The sequence below is a fragment of the Hemicordylus capensis genome, chromosome 9 (genome assembly GCF_027244095.1).
Source record: "Hemicordylus capensis ecotype Gifberg chromosome 9, rHemCap1.1.pri, whole genome shotgun sequence".
NCBI lineage: Eukaryota > Metazoa > Chordata > Lepidosauria > Squamata > Cordylidae > Hemicordylus > Hemicordylus capensis.
The window spans coordinates 3,386,542-3,409,302 of record NC_069665.1 but is presented as its reverse complement, the minus strand read 5'-3'; the positions used below and the strand labels follow the sequence as shown (position 1 = coordinate 3,409,302).

At 47.5% G+C, this 22,761-nt stretch overlaps 1 protein-coding gene across 1 annotated transcript in view; it reads left to right on the top strand.

The window, feature by feature from the left end:
* FA2H (fatty acid 2-hydroxylase) overlaps window positions 1–22,761 on the top strand; it is a 92,536-nt gene that overhangs the window by 56,021 nt on the left and 13,754 nt on the right. Inside the window, exons 2-4 of the mRNA XM_053271116.1 lie at window positions 9,437–9,532; window positions 14,796–14,938; window positions 22,256–22,362. Of these exons, the coding sequence (XP_053127091.1) occupies window positions 9,437–9,532; window positions 14,796–14,938; window positions 22,256–22,362 (346 nt within the window). The remainder of the gene's footprint in view (window positions 1–9,436; window positions 9,533–14,795; window positions 14,939–22,255; window positions 22,363–22,761) is intronic.

The following is a 22,761-nucleotide window of genomic DNA, read 5'->3' as shown; positions in this document are numbered from 1 at the left end:
CTGAGCTGGGTGGGGTGGGGTGGGGCGCGTTGGCTTGAGGTCAAGCTGATCTGAACTGGGCCCGGTTTGGCTCAAGGGCAAGCCATCAAACAGGCCCGGTTCGATGGCGAACCGGCTTGACCTCGAGCCAGTTCACACATCCCTCGTGCAGGTTCGTAGCAGAAAAGGTGCCGCCCCAGTTTACAGGGCCTTTGTGGCAGTAACCAGCTCCCCAAGTTGGGCTCAAGGAAACATTTGATCGTTTCGCATGACTGAGTCACAATTTTGCACCATGTTTGTTAGCTACTGTTTTTTATTTGTTGATGATATTTGTACACAACACTAAACTTGCATTTCAGGGTGGTTTACAACAACATGCAACCAATTAAAACAAAAATAAAAAACATTAAAACAGTTTAAAATCACAATCCTAGTTAAAAAGCTTGGGTGGATAATAAGGTGAATGTCCTTAGAGAGCATTTTAAAAAGCTGTCACTGATGGTGGGGAGGCTCTTATTTCAGCAGGGAGCACATTCCAGAGTCTCGGTGTGGCAACAGAGAAGGCCCATCTCTGAGTAGCCAGACTAAATCGTGGCAACTGCAGACGGACCTCTCCAGATTATCAAAATGGGTGATGGGACTGATAGTAAAGAAGACTGAAGAACATAAGAACAGCCCAGCTGGATCAGGCCCAAGGAGGCCCATCTAGTCCAGCATCCTGTTTCACACAGTGGCCCACCAGATGCCTCTGAGAAGCCCACAGGCAGGAGTTGAAAGGGGCCTGCCCTCTCTCCTGCAATTGCTCCCCTGCAACTGGTACTCATTCATATGCAACCAGGGTGGACCCTGCTTAGCTAAGGGGACAAGTCATGCTTGTGACCACCAGACCAGCTCTCCTCTCCTGCTGGTGTTCCAGTAATCTGCTGGGCTCTGCTTTCTTTCCTGGGGAGGCTTCTGTTCCTGTGGGTGAGCCGGAGAGAGGAACCTGTTCAGTTCCTCAGTGGCCCCAGCGTTACCCCACAGGCAACAGCAACAGCGATGAGTGTAAAATGGGCACGTCCCTGTGGTGTGGTTCCTTGCCTCCCTGCTCTGGAACAAAAGGCCAGCTGAAAGATGTTGCAGATACGCCTTCCTTATCGCTCATGCCAAACAAAGGCGTGGGTTTCTAGAATGGCAATCGGACTGACTCCTGACCCAAACTCTGGGGCGGCCACTGTAGACTGAAGGTGGGTGTGTCTGCAGAGGGCTGACGTATCCAGGCCCCAGTAAAGCCCGTGTGAGTTTGATGCAGAGTTGCATAGGTGAAAAAATCTGAGTAATGCAGTAAAACCAGGGAGGAGATGGGAATTTGATTGACTGCGGCTGTGCTGGGCTTTATTGGCATTCTTCTTGAAGTGGGTTGTTTCCTGGTGCTTTCCTAAGGCACCATGCTGCAATTCAGGAGAAAAAAGCACACGTGTATGCACACGCGTATATATATATATATATATATATATATATATATATATATATGAATGAAGAGGTCTGGTTCCAGTTGCTGCTGGCTTGTTTGGTGGTGACTCAGGGGCGGGCCTTCTCTGTGGCTGGCCCAGGGCTTTGGAATGTGCTCCCTGCTGAAATAAGAGCATCTCCTTCCTTCTCTGTTTGCTTTTAGGAAGACCCCCACCCCCTCCCAACCGCCAAGCTGTACCTGTTTTCTCAGGCTCTTAAATGACATTTTAAAACGATTTAATGTGGTCTTATCCTGAGAGGCTGTTTTAATTGTTTAGTGAATTTTCTTTTGGAGCAAATGTGCAGCCTGCTGTCAGAATGTATGCAAGGACAGCGTGCGTCTGAACACGTCCTGTGCAACCCTCGTGACTTGACGGGTTTTGCTTTCGTGAGTGGCTTATCACAGGGTTCCCAGCCTCTCCGCCTCCCTGCCCATTATGGCCGGGAATGATGGACGGGGGCTGTAGTCCAGCAAAACCTGGGGACCCAAGCTTAGGGAAACGCTGGCTTAGAGAGAAGACAGAGGAGAAAAGGAGAGCTGGCCTTGTGGCAGCAAGCATGAATTGCTGCTTTGCTAAGTAGGGTCTCCCCTGGTTTGCATTTGGGTGGGAGACTCCATGTGTGAGAGTGCAAGGCATTCAGTGGTGAGGGCCGATGAGGATGAGGCTGTTCTGGGAAGAGGACTTGCATGCAGACAGTTCCCAGTTCCCTCCCTGGCAGCATCTCCAAGATAGGGCTGGGAGAGATTCCTGCCTGCCGCCTTGGAGAAGCCACTGCCAGTCTGGGTAGACAATGCTGAGCGAGATGGACCAGTGGTCTGACTCAGTATATGGCAGCTTCCTATGTTCCTGTGAGAGGTATAACAAAAATGCCAAACTGTCCCCCTTTCCCCTCCCTGTCTATGGTGCTCTTCTACCAAATAGCCAGGCTGATGAGGGATCAGATGCTATTCCACACCCCTCAGCTGCTGAGGTAGATGTTGAACATTTGATCACAGGTTGGAAGACAGGGGGACCCAGTCCTAAAGCAGGCCAGCTGTTTTTTGGACTACAACTCCCATAATCCCCAGCCACAGTGGCCAGTAGCCACAGTGAACTTGGTGGACTTCCAGTGTCCATTTGCAGCGGAAACCTTTTATTTCCACGTTTTATTGTAAGGCACTTTGAATCCTTGTGAGAAATGCAGGGTAAAAATGTTCTCGATAAATAATCCTTATGAGACACAAATCCATGGATGTGAAAACTTTGGTTTCTGCTTGTGGGAAGTGGTAGCTCTTTGGCTGTTCTGGCATGTTTCTCAGCTGAACTGGGATGCGCCTCACCTGGGCACGGAGGAGCAGTCTCCTTTGCTGTCACTGAGGGTACAAAAATAATCATTGCTGACCACACAAATGTTCACTAGCTGTGGTTCTAAAACAGGGGTCCTCAACCTTGGGTCTCCAGGGCGCTTTCCAGACTAGACCCTGCAATGGGGTCACGGTGGATCTCTGAAGTGTGCTTCCACACTTCCTGTGTTGCGACACTGCAGTCTTGGCGCTGGCAGCAGGGTGCCGTTCATAATTCCGATGCCTTGTTTTGAATGTAATCGCTGCGATATAATGCTATAATGTTGTATATCCGGCGTTTAAAAGTTGCTGTTTTTTCGGGTTGTTAGTTTTCACAAGACTGCTCTCTCTGCTGGGCATTTTGCTATTTACGTTTTGAATGCAATTTGCCTGAACAAAAGCATTCTGCCGCTGTTGAGCAGCTAATCTGGAAAGCGCCCAGCTGACATTGTTCTACAACGCCCATCACTGCCAGCTGCCATGGGGATGATGGAACATTGTGGTTGGGGATGATGGGAGTTGTAGTTGGACCCAAGGTTGGGAACGCCTGTGCCAATATCTCTTATGCCGAGGTGATGTACTAACATAACCCATAACATAACTGCCCCGTTGGAGGCCATGTTACCGAAACGCATGGGGCTCATACAGAAAAAAGTTCCGCAATGAATTCCATATAGCTCTACCCTTTGAGATTCTTTTCTTTTTCCTTCTGCTGGGCTGGGTCTCGGCCTCCCTTTTTTCCTTGCTAGAGAACCCTCCCCTTTCTCGTTTTTTCTTTTAAGCTCAGGTACCTACGGATGCGCTAGACAGCTTGTCAGTGACAAGTGGCCCCAGCCCTCTCTCTGGTGGGCAGGACAAACTGATCTCCTCCCCAGAGGTCTCATTCCGTGCCATGTTTGAGAAGCATGAGAGGGCCCCCCCTGTTCCTTACCCTCTCCATATCCTGCTGCAAATGACAGAAGACCAGGGCACTTCCCAGATTACAGTGTCACTACTGTCCACTATGTGTCCTTCCATACGGCCTGTTTTTCAACATCGCAGTCCCTCTGCTGTCAGCAAGGTGCCGTTCCCATTTCCGATGCCTTCTTTCGGATTCTCTCCTTGCGTTCTAGTCCTGCAACGTTGCATGTGCTTCGCAAAAAAGATAGCTGTATTTCCCCGTTGCAGGAGGGTTGCGCAAGCTATTTATGTCTTCCAAACGATCTTGCTAAGCTGAAGCATTTTACTGCCGAACAGTGTGTGTGATCTGGACAGCACCCTGCTTCTCTCCTAAGCCCTCTGCCTGAGAGCCAGAAAAGGATCTGAGGGAAGAAAGGGTGTTGGTGGTGACCACAGATAAGGCTGGCTAGTGAGCTGAGCCTGAATTTGTGGGTGCTGGTTAAGATCACACCTCTGGTGCCTTTCCCCACAAATCTCTCCCTAGTCATTCATTTTCTGTTAGGAAGGGAAGAGGAAAGCAAGGGGTGTCATGTGAAAACTGTGTGCCACCAGAAGCAGATCACTTTGCCCCTGCTTTGTGGCCCTGCAAATCAGGTCGCTTCCCATGTTTCTGTCTGGTTGCAGCCACCGCTCCCCCTCCTGATATCCTTGAATGGCGTAAGTCACTTGGTGCTGATGGCCGAGCTTTGGGCCGGAAGATCAGCTGGGAGGTAGGGCCAGCCTGGGCTGGGGCGGCTGGTAGCTCTCCGAATTTGAAAGGTTGTGCTTCCGGTCCCTGCAATTAGAGCAGCTCCGAAATACTGCTGGCATCAATGCTTATGGGTGTCACCAATTGGGAAGGCCTGCAAAGCTTTCTTGGAGCCAGATTTCGCAAGGTGGGGTGTGGGGAGGAGCTTTGTGATGAAGACAGGAGATGGAGAGAGGCTGGAAGATATCACAGCGGGCTGACTTGACTAAAACCTGGGCATCAGCTTAAAAATGGAGCCGTTGATTCTCACTGGAGAAGGTCCAATAACTCATCTTGGCTGGGTGGGCAGATTGTACTGCGTAGTACAGTGGAGAACATATGAAGCTGTCTTCTGAGTCAGACCCTTGGTCCATTTAGCTTAGCATTGTCTACACTGACTGGTGGCAGCAGCTTTCCGGGGTTTCTGGTTGGGATCTTTCCCAGCCCAGTTTGCCAGGGATGGAACAGGGGCCCTTCTGCATGCAAAATGTGTGCTCTACCACTGAGAGCCCTTCCGCAGGGTGGCCAGAACCTAAGGGGTATACTCGTGAGTCAAATGGGCCGTAACCCAAAATATGGCTTTAAAAAAGCCAAATCTCGCAACAGAGCTTCCAGGTATGTTCTTAGCTTTAGAGCTCCAGGGATATTGCGTTGTCAGGTGCTCAGGCCTGAGAGTCGATAATTTCTGGATCAGCCAGATTGGTTGAAGTTCAGAAGCATGGTTTCCTCAGAAGTATCCTTTCAGAGAGGAAGAATAACAAACAGGGGAATAAGAAAAACTTATACAGGGGAATAACAAAAACGTCTTTAAATACATCAGAAGCAGGAAACCTGCCAGGGAGTCGGTTGGACCATTAGACAACGAGGGAGTGAAAGGAATTATTAAGGAGGATATGGAGGTTGCAGAGAAGCTAAATGAGTTCTTTGCGTCCGTCTTCACGGCAGAGGATACTGAGCATATTCCTGTTCCTGAGCCAGGCATTTTGAGGATGGAGGCTAAAGAACTGAGTCAGGTAGAAGTGACAAGAGATGGTGTTCTAAACTGTGCGAGAGACATTTCCCACTGTGCTGACCTCCGCACAGAACTGTGCTTTCCTTGGTGCTGGTTTCTGCTGGCAGCTAGCCCAGTCCCTGGAGACGGAACGTGATGCAGAGGCTCAGGTTCGCTTGTGGGCAGGCTCCTATGCTTTTCTCCCAGCCACTGGGCTGTTAAGTTAATGGAGTGATGTAGGGCTGTGAATGAAACTGGGAAGCCAAGTTCGAATTGAACTGGACTCGAACTGAAATGGGCCTGGTTCGGTTCCATGCACGTTGAGCCAGGCCCCAGTTCGGCTCGAGGCTGAACCAGTTCAGGCCCAGCTCAAAGGCAGGGATCCAAAAACAAAAAAACATATTTTTTTTAAAATAAAACTTCCTGGCTGGTTGGATGGCCTCCAGGTTGTGCTGCCGTGGCAGCGGGAGGGGGGGTCTCCAACAGTTCCCACCCCCCTGCCAGCCTCCCCCTGGTCTTTTTAGGGCTGTTTATGGGCATTTCCGCCCCTCCCCCTGCTCGCAGTGGCCATTTTGAAGACCACCACGCATGCGCACTGGCTATTTGCATGCCTGGGTCTGGCCCGGAGGGGGGATGGGGTTGGCTTAATGTCAAGCTGAACCAAACCAGGCCCGGTTTGGCTCCAGGTGAGCCATCAAACAGGCCCGGCTTGAAGGCGAACCAGCTTGACTTTGAGCCAGTTTGCACATCCCTAGAGTGATGCATGCTTGGCAGATCTTCTGGTGCTGCTCGATCATTAGCTCCCTGCGAAATGCCTGTAGAACGGACATACACTGCCATACTGTTCCATGGAGGAGGTGGGACACCTTTAACCCCTTCCATGGAAGCCCAACTGGGCGGTGGACAGGCTGTTGCCACAGCCGGTGTGGGGATTTCACAGTCTGTTTTGGCTTTCTAACCTCTGGAAGGCATTTTGGCTCATTGAGAAACAAGTTGCTTCTCGTTTCTTCCTTTTAAAAGACTGTCGGTTCAGAGGAGGCTCCCTAGCTCAGTGGCAGAGCACCTGCTCTGTGTACAGAGCAGGTTCGGTCCCTGGCAGCATCTCCAGGTAGAGCTGAGAGAGACCCCTGCCGGAAACCTTGGAGAGCCGCTGCCAGCCAGTGCAGACAGGCTGGGCATCTGATGCATACAAGGCAGTTTTGCAAAGGTGGAGCGCATGGTTTGGATGCAAGAGGCCCCATCCATGGTTTGGATGCAAGAGGCCCCAGAATTGATTCCTATTCGGCGTAGACCATCCTGAGCTAGATGGACCCATCATCTGTCTCCTCAGGTGGCAACTCCGTAGGTTCAAGAGCACTCCCTAGCCCCCTTGCTTCAAATACTCACCCCATCCCAGGGGTGCTGGGAGGGCAAAGAGGCCTGTGTTCAATACACCCACATGGGCAGCCTCCCTCCCACAACTGTGGTGTGGTGTGGCTGCCCCCTGGTGGTCCAGGGCGCTCTGCTCACCTGTGGTGGTGCTACTCATGGCTCTCGCTGCCTGCAATGCCGCTCCTGACCACTCACCGGCTCTCAGGCTGGTGAGAAGCCCCCAATGGGGCCTCCTTTCTCCCCTCCAGCCCAGAGCTGGCTGGGAATGCACAATGCACTCACACTCTGATGCACAGACAAGGGGCATGCACGTTGTGACTTCCCAGCCGGCTCTGGGCCAGTGGGAAACAAGAAGGCTCCCTTCTGGACGTCCTTGCTTCCCATTAGCCTGGGAACCTGGCGAATGGTCAGTGGGAGCTTGGCGAGTGGGCGGTGAGGCAGGCAGAAGGATGGAGAGGAGAGGTGAGGCCAGGCAACTCCTGATCGCTGGGCAGCTCGTGTGCTTGGAACACGGCCGCCCAATTCGAACTCTGCTCCTCCATCCCTAACTTGGATTCCTTGCTGGAAAAGTCTGAACTAGAGAAGTGATTGCCCTGTCTGGTTTCATCCCCTCAAGCCTTCATATCTTTTGTTTCTGAATTGCCAGTGCCAGGCATAGGAGTATGTATGTATGTATGCATTTATTTATTTTATTTAGCATTTGTATACCGCTTTTCAGGCGAACCTCTCGAAGTGGTTTACTAAAAACTTAAACAAATAACAATCTATCCAGCCACATGTTTACATGGGCCTTAGTCTCACTTCATAGGAATAATAAATAAGATGGTTCCCTGTGCCAAAAGGGCTCACACTCTGGTCTACACCAGAAACAACTCTGGAGGGATGTTGTGCTGGGGCTGGATAGGGCCAGCTGCTCTCCCTGCTAGGTGTACAAGAGCCACCACTTTAGAATGTGCCTCTTTGCCACGTCAAGAGAAGCTGTCCCCAAAAGGCTCACAATCTGAAAATAAACGCAAGGTAGAAAGCACCACCAGCCACAGATGGGATGCTGTGTTGGGGGTGAAATGGGCCATTTGCCCCCTCCCCTGCTAAATATAAGCAAGGCAGCCCTTTCAAAGGGGCCTCTTTGCCCCGTTAGCAGGGGTTAAAGGAGGTGCCACCCATATATTTCCAAGTTTCTGGGGTTCCGGATGAGCATTATGGAGCTGATCTGGATGCCCTCCCAGCCCGTGTGATCATGAGGAAGTGGGGATGCCACGTGGGGTGGGCGGGGGCAGAATGGTGGGCTCCCACGCCTCCGCGCACGATGGGCTGCTGCTTACGTGGTATTGTCTGAGTTCAGAAGCTTGCTTTAAAAAAAAAAGAAGAAAGCTAAAATTATCAGCAAAACACAGGGTGGCCCAAGATAAGCACTACCTGCGTCTTTGTCCCATGGCCTGGTGGAGCCAGCTTCTTTCAAAACTGCAAGCATGCAAGTGGTGTGGAAGGTGGGGTGGAGGGACGGTTGCCAGTAGCCGCCTCTTCTCCTCTGGTGTCTTTTGCAAGCTTTGAAGGGCTTATGAGAGGGGGAGGCGTCTTCCCACCTGATTAGTGTCTGCCGCCTGAGGCAACTGCTCCACTCTGCCTCATGAAAGGGCCGCCCTGGGAAGACACATTGTTAAGCAGGGCAGGGAGCCTTGGCTTTCCCCAGTGCCTGTTGAGCTGCCCTCTTGATTGCAGCTCAACAGGATGATGGGAGTGGTTCAACAACAGCTGAGGTGCCAAGGATGCTGACCGCATTCTAAATCGTGTAGCCCTTTCGACATGTGTGTATATGAGGCAATCTTACCCCTGGAGTTCTGGGCTGAAGTCCAGGGCCTCCACACCCCCTGGGCCCCCCCCAAATCCTCTTTGGTCTGTCCCGGGTGGTCTGGTGGCCACGCCGCCGGCCCACGCTGCACCGGCTGGCTGACTGTGACCTGTGCTGGGTGCTGAGCATGACCTCTGCTTTAGAGACAGAGCGGGGAGTGGAGAAAGAAATATGTGCAATGGGAATATGCGAAGTTCCATGCATATTTGCATAAATATACCTATTTTAGATTCTTACATTCTTGTGAGTTCAGTTGCTGTTTGTGCCCTCAAGAACCCACGTGCTAAAAATACTGGGTGTCACGGGAGGGGTGTGTGTGTGTGTGTGTGTGTGTGTGTGTAGGGGGGTGATGCTTAACTTGTGGGGGGGCACTTCAGGTGATGATGTTTAACTTGCAGCTGGGGGGAGGGCTCCAACCGGGGGCGGCAGCTCCAAAGGCCTTTCGGTGCAGGTGGTCGGTGTGCCTAGGTGCACCTCTGTGCATGTATTATTTTTATTTAGAATATTCCTACAGCCTCTTTCAACAAAAAGCTCACAAAGCAGATTACACAATACTGGTAAGATGTGATGGTGCCCAGTTTGGTGAGTCTGCTGGCTTGGACACAAGGCTGTGCAGTTAGAAACCTGCAAAAGTTTCAGGCTGGTGCTGTCTTAGCCAAGCAAAGCAGAAGCAGCTGTGGGCAGAAGCTGGCATGGGGATGTTCTGAGAAGCACAAGGTTACATGCTCTGAATTCTCTTTCTCTCTGTTTTTTCTCGTCTCTCAGAGCTGCCTCCAGAAATGGAAGTCGGCCAGCCCCCAAGCCGGAGTGACGACAGAGAGGAGGATGGATCCCAGATGCAAAGCAGTGGATGACGATAACGTAAGCTCTAGAAAAGGAAGTACCTATAAAACTGAATACACTGTGGAGGTTAAAAGCCAAGCTGTGGAAAGCCCTCTGCTCCCTGAACACAATCACAAGCAAGGGCATGTGCTCAGCAGGTAGTGTTCCAGAGATGATGATGAGCCCTCTTTAGCTGTTGTTAATAGAAACACTGTACTCGAGTACAAGATGCAAATACGACACGAATACGACTTTCGGACTCTGTCCTTGAGTACGGAGTCTCAAAGCAGGTCTGGAAGTCCTTGTCGATCAGTCCAGGCAGGCAGCGCACCACTCATGGTTACAGGAGTGTTTGTCACAGGTGTGTTTGTCATTGTGATGACTGCCATTTCCGTGATTGGCGGCTGCCTGGATTGATTGACCGGTGGGCGGGACTTCCAAACCCACTTTGAGACCGATTTGAGTGCCATGTCTCTGCTCAAAACATCTGAAGAGGACTTTTAATTCATCTTAAAACCAGAATGGCGCTGGGGCTTGCTTTGTTACTCAGCTGTCCTTTTTCTATCTATCTTCTTTATCTTTAGAGATCTTCTTCTTCTTTATATATAATTGTCTTAAACGTACCCGTCACTAATCCCATGCATGGCAGCTCCAACAAAAATTCGCAAGCAACTGCCAGATAGGATAGCAATGGGGGCGGGAAATAGTGATGCTGGTTGCAGGTGGGAGGAGGCAGGCTGGCCTGGCCTGGCCTCAGGGAGCAGGAGGTGGTGGCGGGCCAGGCGGGCCTCAGGGAGGAGGCAGCGGTGGGAGGCAGCTTCTGCCGGGAGTTGGCGGGCGGGTGGATGAGGCAGGCCAGCTTTCCGGCCAGCCCACCAGGCAGAAAGCGCCAGGGAGGAGAAGGGTGGGGGGAGAGAAGAAGCAGGCCGGCTGGCCAGAAAGCCCAGCCGCACTTGTGGGTCCAGGTGCGATTGTCTGAATTGGATCACACTAATCTAATCTAATCAATCTTTATTACGGTCATAGACCAGAGGATCACGCTATGGTCACTGCTACCCAATGGTTCTGCAACTCTGACATCTTGCACCAGGTCCTGGGCACCACTCAGGATTAAGTCCAAGGTCACCATCCCTCTGGTTGGTTCTGCGATAAACTGTTCTAAGGCACAGTCATTTCGCATGTCTAGAAATTTGGTCTCTTCTTTCATTACCTGAATGGGAATTTATCCAATCTATGCATGGGTCGAAGCCACCTAATGGCACAGTGGGGAAATTACTTGACTAGCATGTCAGCGGTAGCCGGTCCAAATCCCTGCTGGTACTATATTGAGGAGCAGTGTTATAGGAAGATGCTAAAAGGCATCATCTCATACTGTGTGGGAGATAGCAGTGGTCCTGTATTCTACCAAAGACAATCACAGGGCTTTGTGGTCACCAGGAGTCAACTTGACGACACACTTTGGGTAGTTGAAGTCACCCATTATTACTGCCCTGTCTCTCTTTGATGCCTCTCTTCTATCTATCTATCTATCTATCTATCTATCTATCTATCTATCTATCTATCTATCTATCAATCATATTTTTATACTGCCCAAAACGCAAGTTCTCTGGCGGTTTACAAGACAACTCCAGGTCACTCTCAGCATTGTATAGGAAGCTGCTTTCCACCGAGTCAGACCCTTGAACTATCTAGCTCAGTATTGTCTACACAGACTGGCAGCGGTTTCTCCAAAGTTGCAGGCAGGAGTCCTATCAGGAGATGCCAGGGAGGGAATCCCTGTGGAACCTTCCCTCCCAAGTTGTTTTGGAATTGCACCTAGGGCACCAATTACTCCTGGGACCCTAAGTGCAATTCCAAAACACCTTGAAGAGCACCTCAACACCATCGGGGCCACAGAAATCACCATCAGCCAATTACAAAAAGCAGCTTTACTGGGAACAGCCTATATTCTGCGACGATACCTATAACAACAGCAACAACATTGACAATAAAATCCTGGCATCCCAGGTCCTTGGGAAGGACTCGATGTCTGGATAAAACAAACCAGTCAATAACACCTGTTTGACTGTGTAAAATAATAATAATAATTTTGTTAGCCACCCCATAACAAATCGTTCTCTGTGCAGCTCACAACCGAAGATTATAACATACAATAAAAACAAATAACACATTAAATCATAACAGACAAAAAAGCTGAAAAGAAAATACAAAATACAATACAAAGCAGCTTAAAAACTGCTTTATTTTAAAATGAAATTTATTTTAAAATGAAAATTCAAAAGGCCTGGGTGAACAAAAAGGTCTTTACCTGGTGTCTAAAAGAACAAAGTGATGAAGCCAGGCGAACCTCACTGGGGAGGCTATTCCATAAACAGGGTGCTCATAGTTATGTGTTCATATTTTTATATCATGATCTGTTTGGTTGTCTGAACTGAGCTGTTTGAAAGCTGTTGTTATGTACGGTTTTCATTCAGCAATGTAAGCAGCATTGCTTATTACAGATGAAAAAGTGATATAGACATTATTCATGACAAACACAATCCCACCCCGCCCAATACCTTTGCATAATTATGTTCAGGAGAACAGGTATAATCTGCGGGGGCAGGGGACGTAAAATCCTGCACAAAGAAAAGCACAGCGCCAATTTACGTAATGCTTTAAACAAAAACAAAAAACCTGTTTTGCATAACCTATGCCACTTGTGTTAATCAAGAGGAAGATGTTAAAGAGGGATTTTTCTCTCCTCTGGTGGTTATGTTAGAAGAGCAGTTTGATTTTAGAAAAAAGCCAGTTATGTATGTATGGATAGTTATGTTAATATTCTGCCTTTCATAAGAGCATATCTCAAGGCAGGGCGCAGATAACTGATACAGTGAGTAAAATCTTACAACCATGTTAATTTATTCTTGTCCTGAAACTTTGTCTCTTGAAATGTGGAACCCAATTCCGAGAGAGAGAGAGAGAGAGAGAGAGAGAGAGAGAGAGAGAGAGAGAGAAACCTTGACTTTATACCTTTCAACTGCAGTACGACACAGGAAAGGAAATGCTTGACCATATATAGAAAGGGGAAATGGTTTCTCAAAATGTTGCAAGGGGTTCCGCTTGTCCCTTATTCGGAGAGACTGTGTCCTTGTGGGAGTAGTGATCTTGAAACATTTGGCTATGTGCTTTTGTATTGTTCCTTCTATAGTTATTTGCATTTTAGGTACATTGTTCCTGTTGCTTTTAGATACCCTAATAACTCTGACATGTCTTATCTAAACTTATTTCTGATAAATACACCAATGTCTCGCATCTGGTGGCCAAATTTTGTACGGCTACGATTAAGATCTGCACGTTTAGTTTGAAATGGATAATACAGGTTTTTGTTTTTTCCTCATCCTGTTCCATTACTTATTTGTTTGTTATTTTTCTGTGTAAACCGCCCTGAGCCATTTTTGGAAGGGCGGTATAGAAATCGAATGAATGAATGAATGAATGAATGAATGAATGAATGAATTCTAGTTTATTTCAATTTTAGGTTTCAGTTTTAATAGTGTGTGTGTGTGTGTGTGTGTGTGTGTGTGTGTGTACACAGTATCAGTATCCACTATCCACTTTTAAGGACCCATTTTATCTGGATTTGTATATTTGATCAATGATCATAATAAACTGAACTGAACAGAGTTTAAGCTTGTAAGCCCATCTGCATATTTAAAAATCAAACACTGAATGTAAAAATGTATGTTGCCTGGAATCCAATAATAAATTTTTATCTCAAGAGCTAAGGATGCAAATGTGAATGTCACAACTGAATATTTTAACTTGGTATAAGAGCTCCTGTATAATTAGATTGTGACTGTTCAGGTATGGTGTTATTTTTTGAATATTGCATATTATCTAATTATGCAATATTTAGATTAGATTATTAGATTATTATCTAATATGCAATATTCAAAAAATAACACCATACCTGAACAGTCACAATCTAATTATACAGGAGCTCTTATACCAAGTTAAAATATTCAGTTGTGACATTCACATTTGCATCCTTAGCTCTCGAGATAAAAATTTATTTTTAATTTAAAAATACAATTTAACGAGATGCTTGAATTAAAACAGAAATACAATGTCCATTATTTACTTTAGAAAGAGGATGCAAAGTGAGCTATCTCTCATGCTTCCTAAAAGCTATTTTGCATAACTTATTCCAGTTTTCTTAGCCGTGTGGAGCGTCAAGGGAATCACAGGAAGATACAGGGTCAGATACAGGATCAGATCACAGGAAGATACAGGGTCAGATCATTAGTCCATCTAACTCAGTACTGTCGACACCAAGGGTAAGCAACTTCTTGCACTCCGGCTATTGTTGAACTACAACTCAAATCACCCCCAGCCACAATTCATGTGGGATGATGGGAGTTGTAGTTTAGCAACAGCTGGAGTACCAAAGGTTGCCTGTCCCTGGTCTGCTCTGACGCAGCAGCTCTCCAAGGTTTCAAGGAGGAATCCTTCCCAGCCCTACCTGGAGATGCTGCCCGGGAGTGAACCTGGGACCTTGTGAATGCAAGCCTGCAGATGCTCTTCCACTGAGATATGGGCTCATCCCCTAAGGGGAATATCTTTAAGTGCTGACATTTAGTCACCCATCCAAATTCAAACCAGAGCAGACCCTGCCAACTTTCCTCCTCAATCAAGCATTGTGACATATTTCTTAGTATATTTTTGAGGTCAGTAGGGACAAAATTTTGATGAAAGCTGAGATGCTCCAGACCCTGAATTTGACTCCCACCCCTTCCCTGGTCTTTGCTTCTTTCTTGGTCTTCTCTAGAATTGTTGAATATGCCATGTTCTTCATTGCAATCAAAGATGTGCACAAATTGAATATTTTTTATTTGCTTTGAATTTGAAAAAAATTCCAAAAAATGGATTTTAAATTCAAATTTTTGAATCTGGTCCAAAAATTCAATTTGAATTTGAATCAATTTGACCCTGTTTTGGTGCCTTTTAAAACCAATCAGGGGCCTGAGCTCTTGAATCAAATTCAAATCAAATTTTAAAGATTCAAATTTGAATCAAATTGCCCTTTTAAGGAGTGATTCAATTCAAATCCATATTACTCAAATCACTCAGATTCAAGTTGAATTGATCTGAATTTGAATCGCTTTGCACTTCCCTACTACTTTGCATCTGCTTCTTGGAAGGTCCTGAGTAATGGTTCTAACCATAAAGCTAGAGTGGGTCCCAAGAACACCAGGTCTTCTTACCCTAATGCCTGACTCTGTCTACTTTCTTTCTCTCTCTCTCTCTCTCTGTTCTCCAGGACCTCGTGGACTGGCGTAAACCATTGCTCTGGCAGGTGGGCTACTTGGGAGAGAAGTACGATGAATGGGTGCATCAACCGGTGGATCGGCCTATTCGCTTATTTCACTCGGATTTCATTGAGTCTCTCTCCAAAACAGCCTGGTGAGGCTCTGGAGCATGTCCCATTTCAGTTTTGATGGGTTGAGGGTGCCTTGGGGCTCTGCAGTTCAGACTCTTCCTCTTACGAGGCTCGGAATGCCTCATAAGGCTGTCCGCAGAAGTCACCAAATCATTGATTGGCAGGGGAGTCAATGGACCTCTAAACTTTACTTATAAGAACAACCCCGCTGGATCAGGCCCAAGGTCTGGGAAGCCCACAGGCAAGAGGTATGTGTGCATGCCCTCTCTCCTGCTGTTGCTCCCATGCAACTGGGATTTGGAGGCATCCTGCCTCTGTGTCGGGAGGTAGTATATAGCCAACAGGACTGCGTGAAAAAGTATTTCCTTGTGCTGGTCCTAAATTCCCTGGCACTCAGTTCCATAGGATGACCCCTGGTTCTAGTGCTGGGAGAGAAGGGGGAGAATTTCTCTCTCTCCACTCTCTCCACACCATGCATAACTTTATAGACCTCTGTCATTGGTCACCTTTTTGCACAAAAACCCGAAACCCGCCCCTGGTGTTGTAGCCTTGCCTCTTAAGGAAGGTACTTAAGGAGCAGAGCTTCTTCATGCTCCCTCCCTCAGGGTTTTTTTAAAAAAATAAATTAAAAACACTTCTTTTTAAAGAGGCTTATCTGCTAGTGATATCTGCTAGGTTCTTCAGTTTTTATAGTCCTCGGTTTTTAGCGGTTTATTAATAATTTTTAATTTGAAACTTTAAAAAATAATAATTTTAAATGTGGTTTTAGCCAGATCTTTTGCCTTGTTTAACTTTATTAATCTTTTATTTTACATTTTATCTATTTTATGTTGTGAGCCGCCCCAAGCAGTAGTGTACTGGAGGAGCAGGGTATAAATCTTTTAGACAGATAGACAGATACAGATCTAGATTTTAAAATATTCCAGGCCTCGAATGTCTTGGTTGTGCTCTTCTGCAACATTTCCATAATGTCCTTTTTGGCATATGGACCAGAACTGTACATAGCATTTTTATTTTAAATAAATATCCTACCATTCAATATAATCTCTAGAGAAGTGCATGAAATGAATTTTTAAAAATCCATTTTGAATTAAAACCAAATTCTGAAAATTCATTTTGAACTTGAATCAAATTTGAATCTCGTCCAACAATTCAATTAGAATTCAAATTGATTCAACCCTGTTTTGGTGCCTTTTAAAAAACCAACCGGGGGCCTGAAATTGAATGGTTTTTTAAAAGGTGCCAAATAGCTCTCAAATCAAATTTGAATCAAATTTTGAAAATTCAATTTGAAATTTTATTTGGATTGACCTTTTAAGGGGTGATTTTGAATCGATTTGAATTCGAATCCATTTGCACATCCTTAATAATTTCACCTAGCTGCTCTCAGGGGCCATAGAAGGGCGGAATGGCCAGTGATGAGCAGCCAGTTCTGGAGGAGGGTTTGGAGTGGAAGGAGCCTTGCTTGAGCAGTGGGGGTAGCTAGGCCAGGGTGGGGCTGGTGAATGTAATAAGCCCTGCCCATAAGCCTGAAAAGCTCCTCCAGCGAGAAATTCTGAGCTGGTCTTGTGGTACCAAGCATGACTGGTCCCCTTAGCTAAGCAGGGTCCACCCTGGTTGCATATGAATGGCAGACTTGATGTGTGAGCACTGCAAGATTGTCCCCTCAGGGGAGGGAGCTGCCGCTCTGGGAAGAGCAGAAGGTTCCAAGTTCCCTCCCTGGCAGCATCTCCAAGATAGGGCTGAGAGAGACTCCTGCCTGCAACCTTGGAGAAGCCGCTGCCAGTCTGTGTAGACAGTACTGAGCTAGATGGACCAAGGGTCTGACTCAGTATATGGCAGCTTCCTGTGTTCCTGTGCACCTTAACTCCTTGGCTCAGTGGAAAGTGGATGGCCATACTGAGAACATGACAAGAACCAACAGAGTTGCACTCCCTCTGTCCATTCCTTGGTAGAAATCATCCCTCAGGCCAAGCGAATTTGTCCTCACCCCATAGCCTGCTCCAAAGCAGGTTTGAAATGGATCAAGATATAATCAGTATCTTCCAAAACAGCCTGGAGTTGATCAGCCATCTCACTCTCCATTCTCTTGCTCACCCAAGGGAGTTTGGAGACTGGCCTGTAATTATCCACCACTGAGGGCTCCAGGAGAGGCTTCTTAAGCAAATGTCTCACAATTGCTTCCTTCAAACATCTTGCCTCAGTGGGACATTTATGATGTCAGCTAGGCCATCTCCAGCAGCCTCCCTGCTGAACTTATGCTGAAATTTTAATAGACCACGGCACAGTTTAGACCAGTGCCCACCATCAGGATTACAGGCAGCATTCTACTACTGTTATGATTTATACACAGCTTTTCAACAGTTTCCAAAGTGGTTTACATAGAAAAATGAAGAATAAATAAAGGATAGTTCCCTCTCCCCAAAGGGATCACTGTCTAAAAAAGAAACACCTTTGGAGAGGTAAGGTAACATAATGTCAGTGAGGAGGAGAGCTGGTCTTGTGGTAAGGTGAATTGTGCCATCGAGTCAGTGTTGGCTCCTGGCAACCACAAAGCCCTGGGGTTGTTTTTGGTAGAATACAGGAGAGGTTGACCATTGCCTCCTCTTGTGCAGTATGAGAGAATGCCTTTCAGCATCTTCCTAGATTGTTGCTGCCCAATATGGGTGTTTCCCATAGTCAGAGAAATACCAGCGGGGATTTGAACCGGCAACCTCTGGCTTGCTAGTCAAGTCATTTCCCCACTGCACCACTAGGTGGCTTTTGCTAGCAAGCATGAATTGTCCCCTTTGCTAAGCAGAGCTGGCCCTGACTTGCATTTGATTAGGAGACTACATGTGAGCACTGTGAGATATTCCCCTTAGGGGATGGGGCCATTCTGGTAAGAGTGCTTGCTTGCATGCAGAAGGTTCCCTCCCTGGCAGCATCTCCAAGACAGGGCTGGGAGAGACTCCCACCTGCAACCTGGGAGAAGCCGCTGCCAGTCGGTGCAGACAATGCTGAGCTAGATGGACCAATGCTCTGACTCAGTATATGGCAGCTTCCTATGTTCCTACCAGCATCATCTCTTCAGATGAGCACTGCCTTCACTGTGAGCAGCAGGGTGAGGAGAAGTGATGGGCACTGTAGTCCCAAGCAGTGAGTGATGGAGTGGGTTAGGACTTCCTTCCAACCTGTTTCGTAACTTGGTGGTGTCTTTTAAGTGTAACACAGTTTAGAGATGTTACAAGCATGTCAATAAACCGGTAACTAGGGATGTGCGAACCGGTTCGAATTCGAACCGGGGTGGTTCGGAGGTTTGGATTCGAACCAAACCAGCCAGCAGGTTCGAGCTGCAGGTTCGAATTCGAACTGAACCAGGGGGTGGTTCGATTCGAACCGGTTTGAACCGGTTCTGACACCCAAACATTGGTATGATGGTAGCTGGTACCCAGGGGTACCTGTCACCCAAAGCAATTGGACACTCGTATGATAGTTTATGAATTTTTGAAAATTATTTATATTTTTCCCCTCATAGGATATAATGGGACTCCAACCAGCCCATTATTGCTTATTGTGGAGCACCCATAGCAAAAATGAGAGTGAGTGTCTCATTGAAAATCTCATTTGCTATCATAGAATCCACACTCAGAACACCTCAGAAACAACAGAACCCTACGCCATGAGTTAGCAACCCATGGGGGTGGTTGGCACCCTATGTGCCATACACCACCACTCGCTCTGGGCCACCCCAGCACCCCGCAAGTGCACTTATGGGGCTGCTGAAAGCTCCATTATAGCTTATGAGGAAAAACCTTAAAGACGCGTAAACTTCAACGATTCACCAAAAATCAGCCTTCAGGTAGCTTCCTTGCCCCTACCTGGCACTAGCACCAACCCCACACTGCTCTAGGCCACCCCTTTGCCCCCGACGTGAAGCTATACATTTGCTGACACCTCCATGCTTCTTTATGGAGAAAAACCTTAAAGACCGTAAACTTCAAAAATCACTTAAAAATCAGCCCTTTGCCCAATTCCTTTCAAATAATTCTGATAGCTTCCTTGCCCACCCTAGGAACTACCACCCACCACACTCCACTCTACGACACCCCTTTCCCCCCGACGTGAAGCTATACATTTGCTGCAATCCTAATTATTCTCTATGAGGAATTCAAAAATACTTTAACAATTCACCAATAATCAGAGGAGTGTCCAATTGCCTTGGGGTTTTGAGGGTGGTAGGCACCCCTGTCTGTGTACCACCCACCCCGCTTTTGTGCCCCTAGGTGCTCCACAATAGGGCATATGGACTGGTTCGGGTCCCATTATACTCTATGAGAAAAATAATTAAAAATATTTCAAATATTCATAAAAAATCATAGGGGTGTCTTATTGCTTCAGGGTTTGCATGGTTGTTGACACCCATGGGTGCTCCACAATAAGCAATAATGGGCTGGTTGGAGTCCCATTATATCCTATGAGGAAAAAATATATAAATAATTTTCAAAAATTCATAAAAAATCGTACAAGTGTCCGATTGCTTTGGGGTTTGGGTGACAGGTACCCCTGGGTACCAGCTACCATCCTACCAATGTTTGGGTGTCCAAACCAGTTCAAACCGGTTCGAATTCGAACCGAACCAGGGGGTGGTTCGAACAAAACCAAAACCTAACCAGCCCCTCCTGGTTCGAACCCGGTTCAAAACCGAACCGGGTGAACCGGTTTTGTGGACAACCCTACCGGTAACAGATCGACACTGACAGATTGTGTCAGCATGTCACAATCTGGCCCCGAGGCACACTATACAATGCTGAAGCAATAAAATGCATTACCAGAGATGAATGGCATAAATGCAGGATGGCCATAAACAATTGAATCGGGAGTTCTCAAACATGGGTCCCCAGATGTTGGGGCTGCATCTCCCCCTTGGCCATTGTTGCTGGGGCTGGTGCGAGTTTTTGCCCAGCAACATCTGGGGGCCCAAGTTTGAGAACTCCTGTTTAAGGGCTTCAGGTCCAAGGCAACCAAGAGGTTTTAAGTTTGTCTTCAGTTGCAGTCCAGTCTCTCCCAACAAATGTTCTGATGAGGGCTCTGGCTGGAATGGGCTCCCTGATCATCATCAGGGCCCAGCAGACTGCACAAGTCATGGCTGCTGGGAATGGCAGTATTTCAGGAGTCCCAGTGAAAAAAGCTGAGAGAGAGACCCTTTCAATGAGAGGCTGGATGCAGAGGCAAATCTAGGGAAAATAGTGCCTAGGGCAAACACTGAAATTGCGCCCCCTGTCCAAACATCTGACACCCATCTTTCAGATAACTTTACCATAATATCAGCTGAAAAATACAAGTCAAGCTCGTTAATCTTTTAATATTTCAAAAACTATTTAGCAGTGGACATAGCCAGACCTAAAAGGGCTGGAAAACTATAAATTTCAGTATTCTGGAGCTCATGAAATTCCCAAATACTATGTGGAGGTGTATTTGGAAAACTAAACAGACGTTCCTGTCTAATTCTCTACTATGCATTGTAGCATCACTGTTACATAAGTTTTAAAATTAAATGGCGAATTGGACTTTTCCCAGATACTCTGGAAAATAATTAAAGGATATGCAGAGTAAACTGTGTCACTGCTTGGAATATATTCTAGTCTTTCAGAAAGACAGTTAAAATGAGAGAAAGAGAGCAAGAAACTCCCAGTGGGCCTTAATACTAAGGATTTTACATGGATTCAAAGACAAACTCACCATTAATAGCCATATTAGCAAGACATCACATTTAACTCACTTATCACAAGAAGCAAAGTAAGAGCAAGTGAATACAATTCTAGCTCATAAGCTTCAGCTCAGTATTCACAAGCCCTGATTCACTGTACATAGTGTCAATCTGAATATGTGTACAGTGTCTTATATTATATATATATTTTAATTTTTTTTAACCTGTAGCCTCTTCAGGGGGCTTCCTAAAGGCTGTTGGGGGGGTGTCTGCAAAGGTTCCCCCTCCCCCCACTGGCCTCTAGGGCCTTGCAGGGACCAGTTGAGCATGTGCGGTGGCCATTTTTAAAAATAATCTTTAAAAAAAAATGGCCGCTGAAAACAAAATGGCCACTGTGCATGCTCAAATGGCCTCTGCAAGGCCTGACATGACCTAGGGCCTCACAGAGGCCATTTGACCATGCGCAGTGGCCATTTTGTTTTCGGAAGCCTTTTTTGTAATTTTGTAATTTTACAAAATGGCGCCCCCTTCAAGTGGCGCCTGGGGCACGTGCCCTGCCTGCCCTACCCTAGATACACCCCTGGCTGGATGGCTGAACGGGGGACTGAAAACCTCCAAGCTCCCTTCCAGGGGTGCAGACAGAGGGGAAACCTGTGGAGCAACTCCTCACATTTTGGGGAGGTGGAGGGGAAAGGCGTTCTTGGTGAGGAAGAGAAGTATGTTTCGGGGACAGAAGATATTTATTTTATTACACTTTAATACCGCCTTTCTGCCTTGACAAAGGCACCCAAAGCTGTGAGAAGATATGGGTTAATCAGCTTGATGTGGGGCGTTCAGTAAAATGAGCAGGGAGCTCCTCAGACGCATAGGGAAAGATCAGCACCCCTGGTCCCTTCCAGCTATGACTCTCTACAGCAGAAATGATGCAGAAAGCCCTTGTTCCTAAGACGTACCTTGCTGCAGCTGTAAGACGGGCAGCCAGGAAAAGAATGAGCTGACTAGATCTGCACACCTGTGGAATTTCAGATTGCCAGACCTCTTCCTCACCCAGCGGAACAGAGCTTAGACAAATCCATGGAGGGCTGGAAGGAACACAGGAAGCTGCCATGTACCGTGTCAGACCCTTGGTCCATCTAGCTCAGGATTGTCTACCCAGACTGGCAGCGGCTTCTCCAAGGTTGCAGCAGGCAGGAATCTCTCTCAGCCCTATCTTGGAGATGCTGCCAGGGAGGGAACTTGGGACCGTCTGCTCTTCCCAGAGCGGCTCCATCCCCTGAGGGGAATCTCTTCCAGGGCTCACACATCAAGTCTCCCTTTCATAGGCAACCAGGGTAGACCTTGCTTAGCTAAAGGGACAAGTCATGCTTGCTACCACCAGACCTGCTCTCCTCTATTGATGGCTACTAGTCTGGTGGCTAGAGGCCACCTCCAGCCTCAGAGGCACGATGCCTCTGAGTACCAGTTGCAGGGGAGCAACAGCAGCAGGATTGAGGACCTGCCCTCCCCTCTTGCCTGGGGGCTTCTCAGAGGCATCTGGGGGGCCACTGTGGGAAACAGGATGCTGGATTGGAGGGGCCTCCTGGGGCCTGACCCAGCATCAGGGCTGTTCTTATGACCTCCTGGACTGAAGCTCCCTCCTCTTTCCTTGCAGGTACATGGTAATTGCAGTCTGGATCCCAGTGGTGCTCTGTTTTAGTTGGCATGGCTACGTGTCCCTCGCCCAGGAAGACACCCATCTCTTTTCGACATTCACAGAGGGTGACTATGCACAGCCTGCCAGGGGCTTTCCAAGAACACGGGGCTGCGGGGAGGGGGCAGGCTTCTGGGCAGGGTGTCGCCCGTTGGGAGGCGGAGGGGCTTGGTTGAGGAGCCGTCTGGCCGAGAGGCCCACTGGAGAAAGGGTCAACGGGCCTTCGGTTTCCTGGGATGGCCCCTGGTTCTCGTGTTGTGAGAGAGGGAGGAGAATTTCTCTCTCTCCACTCCATGCATAATTTCATAGACCTCTCTCACATCTCCCCGTAGTCTCCTCTTGTCCAAAGTAAAAAGCCCCAGATGCTGTAGCCTTTCCTCATAAGTAGCCTTTCCTTCATGTTGTGAACCACCCTGAGCCATTTTGGAAGGGCAGTATATAAATCTAATAAATAATAATAAATCTAA